At 35.9% G+C, this 14,753-nt stretch overlaps 1 protein-coding gene across 5 annotated transcripts in view; it reads right to left on the bottom strand.

The window, feature by feature from the left end:
• Window positions 1-2,078: 2,078 nt before the first annotated feature.
• RBM25 (RNA binding motif protein 25) overlaps window positions 2,079-14,753 on the bottom strand; it is a 33,695-nt gene continuing 21,020 nt past the window's right edge. For all 5 annotated transcript variants that reach the window (XM_066998685.1, XM_066998686.1, XM_048065149.2 and 2 more), the window contains 10 exons: window positions 12,264-12,550; window positions 11,161-11,365; window positions 10,751-10,840; window positions 9,456-9,529; window positions 8,635-8,785; window positions 7,889-8,213; window positions 6,618-6,892; window positions 6,079-6,177; window positions 4,829-4,876; window positions 2,079-3,612 (listed from right to left, as the gene is read on the bottom strand). In XM_066998685.1, coding sequence (XP_066854786.1) covers window positions 3,520-3,612; window positions 4,829-4,876; window positions 6,079-6,177; window positions 6,618-6,892; window positions 7,889-8,213; window positions 8,635-8,785; window positions 9,456-9,529; window positions 10,751-10,840; window positions 11,161-11,365; window positions 12,264-12,550 — 1,647 coding nt within the window. In that variant the 3' untranslated portion in view covers window positions 2,079-3,519. The remainder of the gene's footprint in view (window positions 3,613-4,828; window positions 4,877-6,078; window positions 6,178-6,617; window positions 6,893-7,888; window positions 8,214-8,634; window positions 8,786-9,455; window positions 9,530-10,750; window positions 10,841-11,160; window positions 11,366-12,263; window positions 12,551-14,753) is intronic.

The raw sequence follows: 14,753 nt of genomic DNA, 5'->3' as shown, positions 1-14,753 counted from the left end.
CCCTTAACTGAATACTGAATAGAACTTCAACAAAAATATCATGGGCATTCAACTGTCTCTGTTATTAATATTGTTTAGACCTAAGATGAAATGCCTATTACCAACACCTTACATTGGTTATGCTACATGACTACATACTAATTTGTAAGTTTGCATGTATGACATACTATGCTCCTGCATAAGAAAATATATAGAATATTGAGAAGTGTGACCCCAGTGTAAGCCAAGAGCTTCCGATTGTAAGTGTATCCACCTACAAGCAAGCTATGCTCCTGTAAGCAGCTATCTAGCAACTCCATTTAATAAAGGCATACAAAAAATAAATCCAATTCTTCTCTCTCTTAGTAATGGGAAAGTGCTAGTAGTGAGAAATAGAAATTAAATGGGAAACTAAACTTACAGTTTGGGGCCTTCCCCCTGTCCACATTTAGAGCCACAATGGTCTAGCTAGATGATTTTTAGTGCAGGCTCGTGTTCAGAGAGAAGACAGGAAGCCCTAAATTAGAAATGTAAAAAGACTATATGAACATGTTAAATATTCTAGGAACAAAAAAAAAAGTCTGAAAACAACAGCAGTAATATAAAAATATATCATTCTCGGTAATTAATGTTTCTTGAACAAGGTTTCTTCATTTCAGTGCATGCTAATGGAAACAGTACTTTAATGACATACCATTGCTTAGAATATGTAGTACGCAGAAGGGCAGTTGCACAGCGTGATTATGATACAACTTCAGTTACAGTATAAACCCCAAGCCCAGCTCCACGATGAAGTCCAGATCAATGACCAGCATATCTAGTTCTGTTGTGGAAACTGCTATTTTCCCCCTCTATACATTAAGTTTTGAGGTACTTAATTTCTATCATGCAATGAATCCATTGTGGCATATTGCACTGAATACACATAATTTCCAAATGGCTTGTTTTCACTATACCACTATTATTCTGTGCATTAACATACTAGCAATACTAAATTGCGTATTCAGGCAGTAAAGTGTTGTAATTTAGAGTCTTCTCCTGATTTTTTTTTTGCAACTTAATCTTGAAATAATTCTGTTCCTGTGTGTTGAAAGAAAAAATACTTAAAGGGAAGTTACTTGAAGAACCTCTCAGCAGTATGCAGATTTGTGATCTACCCTGCAGCATCACACACACACAATATATTGTTATCAATGGGAAGCAGTAACACTAATTTGAGTAATAGGTGACACCAGAGGTGATTTTTTAAAGCAACAGCTTGCATTAGAAAAGAGGAAAACCTTGTTGAAGTACTTGCAAAAACCATACAGTGTAGTGACCGTTCCTTCTTCCTTCCATTACAGATGAAAGCCTCAACTTCTATAAAATTAATTTTTTAGTATGTTGCAACAGAACATTTAACATTCCAGTTTAAGTTTTAGATGTCTTCCTCAGAGATTCCTCCTTTGGTCTCCTTAAGAAGATTACAAGCTTATGTCCAGTTCATAAATAAAAGTAGAAGATAGAAATACAGCTTTAATGTAGGGCAAAAGAAAATAAGCTGAAGTTTCATAACTTGATCTTTCCCTGAAGAATCTCAACAAGCACATCAGGCAACCTGTCTCACAGTAGCATTACAAGGCATCTGCTGTCTTTTGCCTGTTTAAATACTAATTATGACAGAGAATGCTGTATTAGAACAAAAAGCACCCATGAAGTTCACCTCTTCTCTATGTGTACTAAAAACAGAACAAATTTTGAACTACTTTAGAATTTGGCATGTTTTTTGGCAAATACTGATCCAAAACTATGGAGAGAATGGGGAAGTTGCAGCAAAAAAAAAAAGGAAGATTGCAGCATGTGTGTAAGCTTCATGCAAACTTAAGCATAACATAAAGGTAACATCCAAGCATTAGACTTCAAGGTAAAGAGCATTCTGTTGCAGGGATGAGAAAGAACACACTGGGATCACATCTGTATTTGCAGGCTTCTAGTGACCTGAAGTGCCAAGTTTAAAAGAAACACCCCTAATTTGTGAACACTTCTTGATTCATTGGATTCAGAAAGCAAACATTAAAATTGCATGTTGCACTGCACAAGACTCAAAAAAATGTCAGTCCTTAAATCAAATATATACATTTTTAATATCTGAAATATTTACATGGTGGAACCTTTACACGATCCCATTTGTTAAGAACAGTGTTTTCAAGTGTCCTCTCCAGATACAAAGAACTAGTAACTCAAGGTCACAGTTATGTTTTCTGGACAGGTCAACCTGTATCCTTCAGTTAAATACAATACAGAGATACTGGAACACCTTTACTTAATTTGTTTGCTATTAAGAATTGTGTTTAAAAATTAAAAATGTTTGACAGTTTGCTCCCTGGAACACAGTCCTCCTGCAATCAAGACAGCTCATAGCACATTATTGATTTGTCTTCTTACCTGGGTATGAGATAAAAAATGCAGTTTACAGTACATCTCATCATTTGTATCACATCAGCCTATTTATAAAAATCCATACAAACAATGCAGGAAAATATCACCCTCTTTGTGGACAATAGACTGCTTACAGTAGAAAACAAAAGTCAGGGCTTGTTTTAACAGTATGGATAAAAACAAGACTTCAGTTTTGTTTGAAAAATTTATGGTTTAGTTTTTGTCAACTGCTACACTCAGTTACATCTCTGAAGCTTCCCAAGCAGGTGTTTTTTCTTCTTTAAGTTCTAAAAAAAAGTTTTTAAAAATAACTTTAAAAAAATCTGATTACTTTGGAGACAGAAGGGATAATAGAGAAGGGATAAAATGAAATTCAGCAGAAAATAAGCTAGGTTTAAAAAAAATTAAATAGCACTTATTGAATTGCGGTCCTGCTCTTGTTTTAACTGAGCTGAGAATAAAAAACTTCCTGCAATTTGCACTTTCTAGGAAAGAAGCAGATCATCTGCAGGAGATTAACTTCCCAGCTTTACTAGTAACTCTAAATGGGCAATGAAGTACCAAGACTACTTCTGGTTCATGTCAGAATCAGAAGGGAACTTCTTTTCCAGAGGCAGTAAAGGACCAGAAGAACACACAAAGCTGTTCTGTGAAAGCAGCTCAAGCCGCTTATTTTTGAATTGTGTTCTGATCATTCCTTAAATAAAAATAGGGAGAGTAGGAAAAAAAAGCTGATAAATTTGCAGTAAAATCATCTGTCTTCGTACGTAACTGATAATAGTTCCACATTAAGTGCAAGTGTTTTGCAAAATGGGCCTTTTTTTCCCTAATATTTACAAGAATCAAAGTAACATAACAAGATAACCAGAGAGCGTGTACAGTAGCTGCAGCTTATAAAACATACCGGTAATTGTACCTGGTGAATTATAAAGAGAACCAATGCAGGATTTCAGATAACTAACTGAGAAGGGTAAAGGGGGCCTCAAAGCAGAGGACAAAAAAATTCACATTTTCTACATAAAAAAATACAGGTCTCAAGTCTCTGAGAACAGAGAAAATTCAAAGTCTTTGAGCGATGGAAAAAAAATTGAAAAATGGAACCCTAGAAGCAAGGAGAGTGCTTTATTTCACTAGACCAATCTTCTTGGCTTCTGTCTCGTATATCAACAACCTCCACATTTTGACTATGAAAACTTCAGCTTCTTCATCTAGTACCTGTAGGAAATACATATTTTATAGATTATTTTTTAGGTTAGGCATTCTAGTAATCAAGATTAGTCCTAGTAGACATATCAAAGTCTGCCATTTATAGTCAAAGGAATGACAATACCATTTTCTATCAAAGTAGAGCTAATCAAATCAAAGTTAAGCATTTGAGTGAGGCATTAGATAAATTTTATTCATTTCATCTGTCCTGCATTTATCACCTGGCTTGACTTCAGTATATACCTTATATACTTCATACTTTAATATGACTAATTATATACCTGTCTAGGCTTTAATTATATACTTGTATAAGGCAGCTTTGAGCACAAAGATATAAAAGCACCAATAATGAGTTTCTAATAATGGCTTGGGAAAAGGCAGAGAAATAACAAGCCTGGGAAGAATGTTAAAAAAAATGGACAACGTGGAATTTGCTATTAATTCTCTCCAAGTCTCTGCTCATTTTCAGCTTGGAACTTCCTTGGATCCTATTTTATTTATTAAGTAATCCTTTGATGGATTTCTCTTCCTTGAGCTTACTATCCAGGCTTCTTTTGAGTACTTACAGAATTTATACACACAAAACCTCTCAGGAAGTTTCTCATGTCACACCAAAAACCACCTACTGACTTGTGCTGTGAATCTGACTCCTACCAACTTGACGCCTCTAAATCTTCTTTCCAGATGAGAGTAAACAATCAGTACTTAATCACCTTTCAATCTATGAAGACAAGGTGAAGCAGTAGCCTTATTTCATAAAGCTTCCTCTTTCTAACACCAAGCAAAAAACAAAAACAAACAAAAAACCCACAAGTTTTCATAGTCTACAGAAGATCACCTTTTACTCATTAATTAGGAATAAACCTACTATAACACTAATTATAAAAATCTAGTTACAAGAATGAGAATAAATAAAAGTTCAGGTTTCTGGTACAGCTCTGTTATTGTCAAATCTTACCTCTACTGTTAGGGACAGAATTTCCACATTCCCAAATATGAAGAAGCCTTCACCAGAGATCAGTATTTTGTATTTAGATGCCAGAACTACAAAGTCATGTCTGTTTTAGCATTACCTGTTTAATCAAAACAGCTTTCATAATTCCCTACAATATGCATGTTCTATGAACACCAAATACTTCTTTTATGGACTCCTACTAATTCACACAACTGACTACTAGCTTCTGTGCTATGCAGAAGGTGTCTTGGTTATACAATTTTTGCTTACCATGGCAACATCATCCAGTATGCTTTGTGGTGAGCTGTGAGCCATAACCTGAAAGGAACAAGTATTTTTAGTTTGAAAACTCGAAGTAAACTATATGAACATCTTTGGGGGGAAAAAAAAAAATCACTCTGCTTCTCAAGGATTTTGAATACTTTGTACATGAGAAAGTGTTTCCAATTTATTAGTTTCTAGTATTAGCCAGGGCAAGATTAATATTAAACTACATCAGATTCAATCATAGTGAGTACTAGTTTATTGCTCATTACTGAGGATTATGTTACAGCAAGTTTCAGAGACTCAATAGGACCTCTACTTGCTGGCTATTTGTGCAACAGTTAAGCTCTCCTAATTTAAATAAGCTCCCCTTTATCCAACAGTACATTCCTGATAGAAGACTACAGCAAAATCTTGAGCAAAATTCTCCCTGTATCACTCTTTATAACTGAATTTTAAATCAGTCTTTTGAAGTATTTCACAGTATTTTAATTTTTCAGAATCATAATATATCTTTAAGACTATAAAACATTCTATTTTTATGTTTCTTTTGAATATAATTTAAAATTTTGCAAATATTCAGCTTCTGCTTTTCACTTTCTACTAACCACCCATGCTACAAAAGTGGTTTTTGAAATTCCCTATTTATGAAACAGCAATAAAGTTGTTGTGACAGATGTAAGAAAGCAAGTTATTAGACTTTTAGTTTCTAACTTGATGGAATAATCTCTGCAGAGTTTAGTTTAAACAAATCATGTAATGGCTAAAATGTATGGCAGAATGACATCTAATTTTAAGTCTAAAACCTCAGTATTTGTTTACTACTGAAGAAACAAAGAGTATCTAAAAAGCTTTTTAAGAAATTCATCTAGTTAACGTAAAAATTATGCAAAGTCAGCCTACTGGCTTTCCCTGAATTCAGGCATCTTGGTTTTTTAAGTTAAAAGTGTTAACAGCCAATGAATTATTAACTCTGAAATCTAATGGTCAAACTATCAGGTATAACAGCTACTTTTATTTCATCAATCTAGTCCATATGTTTATCTAAGAGAACAGCATCTGACACGTACAAATTGTATGCAAGCATTAAAGGAGGCAATCTGTAAAACAGAGTACATACTAACTTCAAGTACGTTGACCATTTCTGCACACAATATTATATATTTATAGAGAAGATAACAGACTGCCTTCAAAAACAGATATTGCCATCATTGCTGTAGCTTAAAATGTGAACAATGGACCAAGAAGATACTAACCTTTGAACAAACAAAGTCAACTAGCGTGGCTTCTTCTTCACCAATATATTCTATTATTTTCTTGTTTATCCACGGTCTAATTCGACGTTCCATTAGTGTCTGGAAGAAAAAGCATACCATAAGTTCCATAAGTTTTACTTCCCTGAAACAATACTGGCAGGAAGGCAGCTAGAACAAACCCAACTATTTAGTGAAAGATACCTTTTGCTATTAGCTTAGAAAGAACGCATAGTGATTTGGAATCAGTATTTCTGACATCCGTTCAGAAATGTTTCTAGATGACCCCCCCACGCACACACACACACCTTCTATAACGCTACTAGACAATTTATAACAATTCAGGAGAGACCAAAAAAATAAGCAGGCATGCCCAGAATAAGTATTAAACATGGAAAAGAAATATAGCACTCAAGTCTGATTCCATTTGATGGTGCTACTTAATCCACTGCAGTCCCAGGAATGATGTGTTTCTATGCAATTCAAAAGTTTGTTTGGAAAAAAATATACTTTTTGCAAATTATTAAAACAAATCAACTTACTGAATCCACAATTGACCAGTCAAGAGGATATGCAAAGAGCTCTGGTTTTGCTGTAGGAATCTTCTCAATAAGACTCTTAATATGTTTGCGTTTTTCTTCTGTATTGACACTGCCTTTAATATTGCTTTTATCTTCATCTCCATAATCCAGGGGGACAAGTTTCCTTTTCCGGGGCACATCATCACTGTCTTCATCATCAAATTTATTGAAAACGCTATCCACAGCAAGCTTCTTCCTTTTCACAGCATTGGGCTGATTAGGACTATTGCAGGCACCTACAAACCATAAGACAGAATTACATATTCATAAAATTCAACTGAAGCTAGTTTGCTCTTCACGTATTTCTCAAGGAGTAGATGTGTTATATAAGTGTCTATGAATGTCACCAAAGATTTTAATCTCTCAAAATTTGTTATAAAAATGCCAAGCTCAAACTGAGCTTCTTCAAGGTTTCAGGAAAAACAGGTTGCTCTTTTCTACCCTGAAACCGATTAGCATCCCTAACTGAGAGAAAGGGACTACAGCATGAGCCCAAACTCTACCAGAGGCAAAGCACAGAAATGAAAGGTTACTCTGAATCCAGCGCTAGGAAAAGTGTTAATCTGTCAGCCCAAGAGCACAGAGTCTCTCTTCATCCAAGATTTAAGCATGAGCTCAAAGTGCAGCCCTGATATCGTTCAATCAAAATAATAAATCATAAATGCACAAGCTTTCTGAAATAAATATCATTAATTCTGCTACTCAGAACAATTTTTTTTTTTTTTTTTCAAAACACTGGAAAATTGCTGAAGTGCTAAGAAACTCCGCACTCATGCTCTATTTGCAATTGTCATCAATTCCACTTTAAGAGGTGAAAAACCTCATTTTCAGTTTTCTTCTTTGAAAACTGGTCAATAGTATTTGTGAATAAATAGAGGAAGTACCTAGGGTTTAATTAACACATACTTGCATCAATGAAAAGTAGCAAAGAGCTTTCACATGGAATTATTAATCCCAGCTCAGAGCATTCCTAAAAAAAAATAGTAAGGCTTGAGGATGACAGAACTTCCCTCTCTCTTCCCCCACCCCTAGATTTTGGGAGAGTGATCCATAAAAGGTATCTACTGAATAGTAGAAAACAATCAGATTATCTGGGTAACAACAACTTGATAGAATACGTCAAAATGTTCAGTATATTTAGAAAACTGTGTGGCTGCTTATTTTGGCTTTTTTTTTTTTTTTTTTTTTAATTGTGAACCCATACAGAACATCAAAATAATATGTAAACTTGCCCAGTTTGAGGCTAAGTCCTATTTTGGGCCGATGCTCCTCCGGCTGTTGTTGATCAGGTGAATTTTCATGAGGGATAATAATGCCACAGGGAGATTCATCACCGGGTGTGTTAGGGGTTGCATTTCCACTAGCAGAAGAAACAGATGGGGCAGAACTGATTGGTCGTAAAGTTGGTTTAAGGCAGGGCTTTTGTTCAGGCTCCTCCTCCTCCTCCTCCGGCTCTTCTCTTTTTTCTTCTTTTTCTGCCTTTTCCTCCTCTTCCTCCTCAGACTCTGGCTCTTGTTTGATTTGTGGCTGCCTACGCCGCTCAGCCTCCTGCTCCATCTACAATGAAACAGAATTAGGAAAAAAACTCTCAAAACCAGCACTGTTTAAAGAGAATCTAGAGGCCCACTGCTTCCCAGGCAGTTTGTTAAGAACAAATATATGCAACTACTGCCATTTTAGTAAAAAAGAAAAACAAACAAGAAAACCAAACTGGTCAATCCACATTTGTTTTTGAGCTCCATCCTGGTCAATCCACATTTGTTTTTGAGCTCCATCTAAGCACAGATCTGAAGTTACTTTTCATTTCCAACATTCTTACTGCTTACCTGGATATTTTTTTTTTAAAAGAAAGAAAATAGAACAAATATTAACCATCAACTCTCTTACAAATTTTTGCTTGCTAAATACATTTTGATTTTACTGAATACCAGCAGAATACTAAGGGATGTTTTCCCCTGTCAGACCAACAGCTACTTACCCTCTGGAGTTCTGCATCTGGATCTGGGTGTCCTTCTGCCAGAAGGCGCTGCCTAATTTCTTCTAGCTCTTCCTTTTCCCTTTTCCTATCCCGTTCATCTGCTTCCATCTCTTTCTCCCTGTCTCGTAGCCTCTTCTGAAGAGCACTACCCCTACAAAAGATACAGAATTCGCATTTCAAAGAATATTCCAAATGTGAACCTTGTATGATAACGCAAGAAACACCCGATACAAAGGTCTTCCACTAATTAAAAACAAGAGTTGTAAGAGCATCTACTGTCCTGTATTTTTGCAACAGAAAAATACAAGTTCCCTGCATTACTATACAGAATTTACCTCATCATATTAAACAGAAAATGTGACTGCCAATCTCCTCAGGAAAAGAATTGAATTAATCAGAATTGGTTTTTGACAAATACATATCTGTAAGACTAGTTTGACCCAAGTTTTTAGTTAGTACCATGCTGAAGGATTTTCCCCATCCTTAATACACTTGTTCTTGATACAACTCACAGCTTCCTTGTAGTGAACTATTTAGAGACATGTTTCATCCATTCTTCCTGCCCCCTCCACCTTGATTTGTAATTGATCACTGAAGTGACAGGAAGGAACAGCTGCTCCCAAGCATTAGCAAGTAGCAATAAAAGATCTTTTCCTTTTCCCTCTGCCACTTAATCAAGTAATGCCGAAATAATTCATGCGCCTTACATCACCACCTAATCACTCAAATGTAAGCTTCATGAACCTCTGCCAACAAAACCCGTAATTTTGTTAAAATGGTCAAATAATATTTTCTTGCCTGGAATCTATACAAAGACATACCTGTAGTATTTTGGATCATCTCTGTCATCATCATAATCTTCTAAGAATTCTTTTAACCGTTTGGCTTCTTTTGCCTGCAACAAATTGAAGCATAAGTAATGTTATTTCTGGTTTAAAATCTAGTAATAAATTAACTTGCTAATATTATCTGCCATGCTTCAAAGTACAGAGTTTTCCAGACATGGAAATACCATATGACATCATGCTCAACATTAAAAGCTGGGAGTAAAGGGGGGGGGAACCTTTGGAGTTACGGCATTTGTCTTCCAAGTAGCTGCTATCCATGATGAAGCCTAACTTCCCTGGAAAATGCTAAATACTTGCCTACCACTGGGAAGCAGCAAATCAATTCCTTATTTTGCTTGCTTGTGCAGTTTTTGCTTTATATATTAAACTGTCTTTATCTCAAACCATGAGTTTTCTTGCTTTTACCCTACCAATTCTCTTCTCCATCCCACTGGGAGGGAAGGAACAAGCAGCTGTGTGGGGCTGAGCTGCCTTCTGGGGTTAAAACAGAACACCTCCCAAGCTTTTAGGAGGAAAAAGTTAAATTTCGTGTAAACCAAATGTCTTTTTTTCTCATTTTTGTTTTATTCTTTCCCATATCCCTTTCCAATTTCTGCTTTGCAGCAATTCCCACTCCACCTCCTACTTAGAACTCTCTCGTATCTTCTCTCCTTCTCTAGAGAATTATGAAGTGAAATGTTAACACCGTCATTTAAAATAATTTCTTCAGCAAAAAACTATCAGCCCATGGAAGCATCTATTTTTTAAAGCTGTCAGTTCGGACTAGACTTTCAAGTATTACATTGGTAACTGTGGTAATTTCACAACTAATGAACTAAACCCATAAATTTAGCAGTACTTAAATATTATAGAAGGTTCAGGCACATGAGCAGGTTGGAAGTAAGAAGACTGTTCTAGTTCCACTGGTATGGCATAGAAAATGTAGTAGGTTTTCTAGTAGGTTTTGCTAAAAATCTGACAAAAATACAGGTTACAAATGGAGTAGTACATGATGATCAAACCATAGCATTTTCAGCTGCCTACTTCTTATTCTTTTGCCTTCATAAGATCAAGCTGCTAGGTTTTGTCTTCTAGACTCTCAACAGTACTCCCGCTTCAGTTTGACATCTTTTTCAAGTGTAACTGATATTTTTGTATAAAAACATACATGCATGTATACAGAATTGAAGCTCTATCACTATCCATAAAGATAGCAGTAGACTGTTCTATTCTAAATAGGACAGAAAGAACAAGGAGGAAAAAAAATCACAGGTAAAACCAAGCCTTACCATTTCCCTCCTCCTTTCTTCTTCTCTTTCAGCCTCTTTTTCATATTCTCTACTTTTCTTCCTTTCTCTAATTTCCCAGTTTTTAAGACGCTACAACAGAAGAAAAAGACACACTATTGTCTCAAGAACATTAAAAACAGCGCTACTACATTGAAGTTAGTTTGAATTATTGTTTTGAAATGTTTACATTAAAAATAGGTAAAATTAGTTATTTATAGTTTAAGACCCTAGAATAAGTCCAATGTTGTTCTGATTAACTGACCCACCTGCCCCAATTCATACAGTCAAGAGATTAAAAGTGTATTAAGAAGAAGAGAGAGAAGGAATGGCGTATTTTACAGTAGAACAGTTAGTTTCACCCAGCAGAAGTTTTCTTTTTTCCTTAAGGAATCTTAGAAATTCCAATCTACCTCTTGATATGCAGCTTCTTTTTCCCGCAGTTTCCTCTCTAGCTTTCGGCGTTCATAGGCATCTTCTTCATCTTCTTCTCGGTCTCTCTTTTTATCTTTCTCTCGTTCTCTTTCTCGCTCTCTTTCCCGTTCTCTCTCACGTTCCCTTTCCCGCTCTCGTTCTCTTTCCCGCTCCCGTTCTCTTTCCCTGTCTCTGCTTTTTTCTCTGAATGAAGCAAAAAGTCCAAATTTAAGTACAGAGCCCTCAATGTCCACTCAATCTAATGATGATTCTTCAAATGCATAATGCACTTCTTATATAGTCTTGCAAGCAGTCTTGTGCAATTATACATTATAATTAGCCAATACAGCAATAGGCACGGATCAATATTTTAATATATTCAGTACCTCTTAACTAAACGTAGTTGTTTGAACACTGCAACCGTTAAATACAAGTATCTACAGAAATTAAGCATGAGCACATGGCAACTCATACTATGTTAGTAGTTCTCCATAACAAGTAACAGCTACAAATACCACAAAAAGGGTATGCTTAAATAAGTCCTTCATATTTACATAGCTTACAGATAACATGAACCCTGTCTACAAGAAAACTTAACGTGAAACAGCTATTTTTCCTACACTGAAGAGGGAAAAAAAGCAGCATCTAGAGCCCAACACAATTAATCATAGTTTAAGACTGAAAGAGGAATCCCCTTGCATTAAATATACCCAAGAAAAAGGTAAAAAAAAAAAAAAAGGTGAAGTAAAGACACTGGAGAACTTCAAGGAGAAATGAAACCACCCACCAAGAGATTAGAAAAAATCTTGATAAATTGAAAAAATTTTTTGATAAAAAATTCTTGATAAAACCAGCATACAAGCCATGGTTGAAGGGTTGTTTATGGCACATTACAATCCTTATATTCTTGTGCTGTGCAGGAACTAAAGTATTCTGATTTGTGTAAAAACAGTATTTTCTAAAATTTTGATTTCCTTTTTTACACTGATCTTCCAAAAGGACCATTCTTTTTTTGAATGGCAGCTGATGTCGTGAACTATATACATTCAGAAAAGAGCACTAGGAAAAAAACTGAAATAGATAGCAATTCCAGTCTATTTACCTTGATCTGCTCCGATCCTTGTTGCGATCTGAACTCCTTTCACGATCTCTGTCCCGATCTCTGTCCCGTTCACGGTCTCTGTCTCGGTCTTTAGTTCGGTCACGATCCCTATCTCGCTCCCGTTCACGCTCCCGTTCCTTCTCCTTCTCTCGTTCACGTTCACGCTCCCTCTCTCTTTCACGCTCCCTCCTTTCTCGTTCACGCTCTCGTTCCCTTTCTCTTTCTCTGCGTTCTTTTTCAATTTCCTGTCTTTCTTTCTCCTTTTTGCCTTTTTCCTCCTCCAGTTTCTAAAAACCAACAAGAGAACTTTCATAGTTAATTTTGCAGTTATAGGAACTGGATCTTCCCGGCGCAACACACAAGGCTGGTAATGGAAATACCAAAACCGCCCACTGATTTTAAAATATTAAATAGGGTTTGGTGGGTATCTTTTGGAACTCATAAGTATGAAATCAAAATGCAGCAATCACAAGACTAGATTTCGTGCAAAAGCATAGATCTACACAGACCAGCAATCTCCAACCTTAGCAGAGCAGGGCTGGCCTCATATTATAAGCTGACTAAACTGCACATACACAGTGCACTGCCAGTCATGATTCAAGTGGGCCACAAATTCCATTGGCCCTATAAGCCACTTGGGTACAAACGAAGTGAGCTTTCATCTATAAAAATATATTTCAGTGGAATGCTTACTGGACAGTGTGGGGTTTTTTTGTTTTGTTTTGTTTTCGCAAGAAGTCTTGGCAGACCAAAACCATCCTATATGAAAAGTTGGGTAAAGAAATTTATCCACTTACACATGGTGCATGTGGTTTAACAGTGAAGAGAGCTGCAACCTTTCCCCTTTTCCCTCCCTAAAAAAGTTCTAACAGTTCATTGGTAAGAACTGGACTCTGCAGAATGGAATCCTTAACTTCCACCACTGCAAGATGGAGAGAGTTACAAAAAAAAGGTTGGAAATAGCTCTTTTGAAACACAGAAACTAAAGGGTTACCTGCTACAGTTTTACTAAAAATTGTACAAAATTGCAACTTTTTTTTCAATTAGAAACAGTTCCTATGACCAGAATTCCTATAAGACAATAGAAAATACATCAACAGAATGATAGATAAATCCATCCTTGGAAGCAATTGTTATGTGTTAACTTACAGATGCTGTGCTAGGACATGGACCGCCAACACTGGATTAACCTTGCCTATAAGCTATGTTTCTGGGAGGAAGAGCAAGTACACGGTTCACAAATATACCAAATAACAACCAAATATACCAAATTTCAACCTGACGGATGCCAGAATACCACTTTTTTTGAACAAATATTGAGCAGAATAAACAGGTTTATCCCCTTTGGCTCCACGTTTACCACCACTGAAATGAAATTAAAAACTGGAACAATCATACAGCATTTTCTCTGTTTTTTTTTCTTTTCTTTTAAACAAAGCATTTAAGACAACTTTAAAAAGCAATCTTACCTGATAAGCGTTCTTCTGCCATAGGCACAGGGACCAGAGAACCGACAAAGGATTACAGAAATAAAGCTAATTCACTAGTGATTAATGTATCCAGTGAAACTACACTGCATTGATAAAACAATACAGGCAAACCAATGTTGGATACATTGAAATCACAAAAGGAAAAAGGGACTAAAAATGGTAGGAAATTGGTAGAAAACTGATATGAAAAACAAAACTTAGGTTCTACAAGATACACGGGGCAGAAAACCAATTTGTAAAGGACTGTATTTTACAGGAGCTTTATGGTATTAAACCTCAATACGGTCAGATACTAACCTAGGCTGTCAACTTTTAAAAATACAACTTACCTCAAATTTCAAATACTTTTAAAGAAAAGTTTATATACTGAAGTCGTTGATACTTACAGGTTATCTTAGGTGTTCCAATAGAAATTTCTTTGGTAGAACTCCTGCTTTTTTGCCACTCAAAAACTTTGTGGTGAGAAAAGAATTTCTCAAGAGAGGTTGTTTTTGTTTTACTTTTAAAAAAATATATTTACACATGTGTAAATACACAAAGTGTTCTGAATTAAAATCCATTTTGTAGGCCCGCTTTCTTAAAATCCAATCAAAAAAAATTGTCTACTTTGTAATCAAAATCTGACCTCATCAACTTCTATCAGCCTAAACAAGAGAATCTGAAAGGGTAATGGGATGGGAACGGTATCAGATATATTGAAGTAATGAACAGAAATGAACAGGTAGAAGAATTATAAATCTTACCTTGAGCTCTCTTCAGACTCGTCCGTGCTGTAAATGGACGCCCCCTGCAATGCTGATACCCTGACAGTCTGTGGTTATTGTTTTATAAACTCATACCAAAAACATGCAAAGGTTCACTGTGCTCACTAGCCAGCTGCTAAAGATTCAGCCCCTTTTAAACATATCCAATATACACAATGACTACTTCCAGTTGATTTTTTGATGTTAAGAAACCCCAAAACGCCCCTCCAATAATAAAGATTACAGGCAGTAAAATG

This window comes from Anser cygnoides, chromosome 5 (assembly GCF_040182565.1).
Source record: "Anser cygnoides isolate HZ-2024a breed goose chromosome 5, Taihu_goose_T2T_genome, whole genome shotgun sequence".
In the NCBI taxonomy this organism is placed as follows: Eukaryota; Metazoa; Chordata; class Aves; order Anseriformes; family Anatidae; genus Anser; species Anser cygnoides.
Note: the sequence above shows the minus strand (reverse complement) of the source record. Positions and strands in the feature narration are given on the sequence as shown.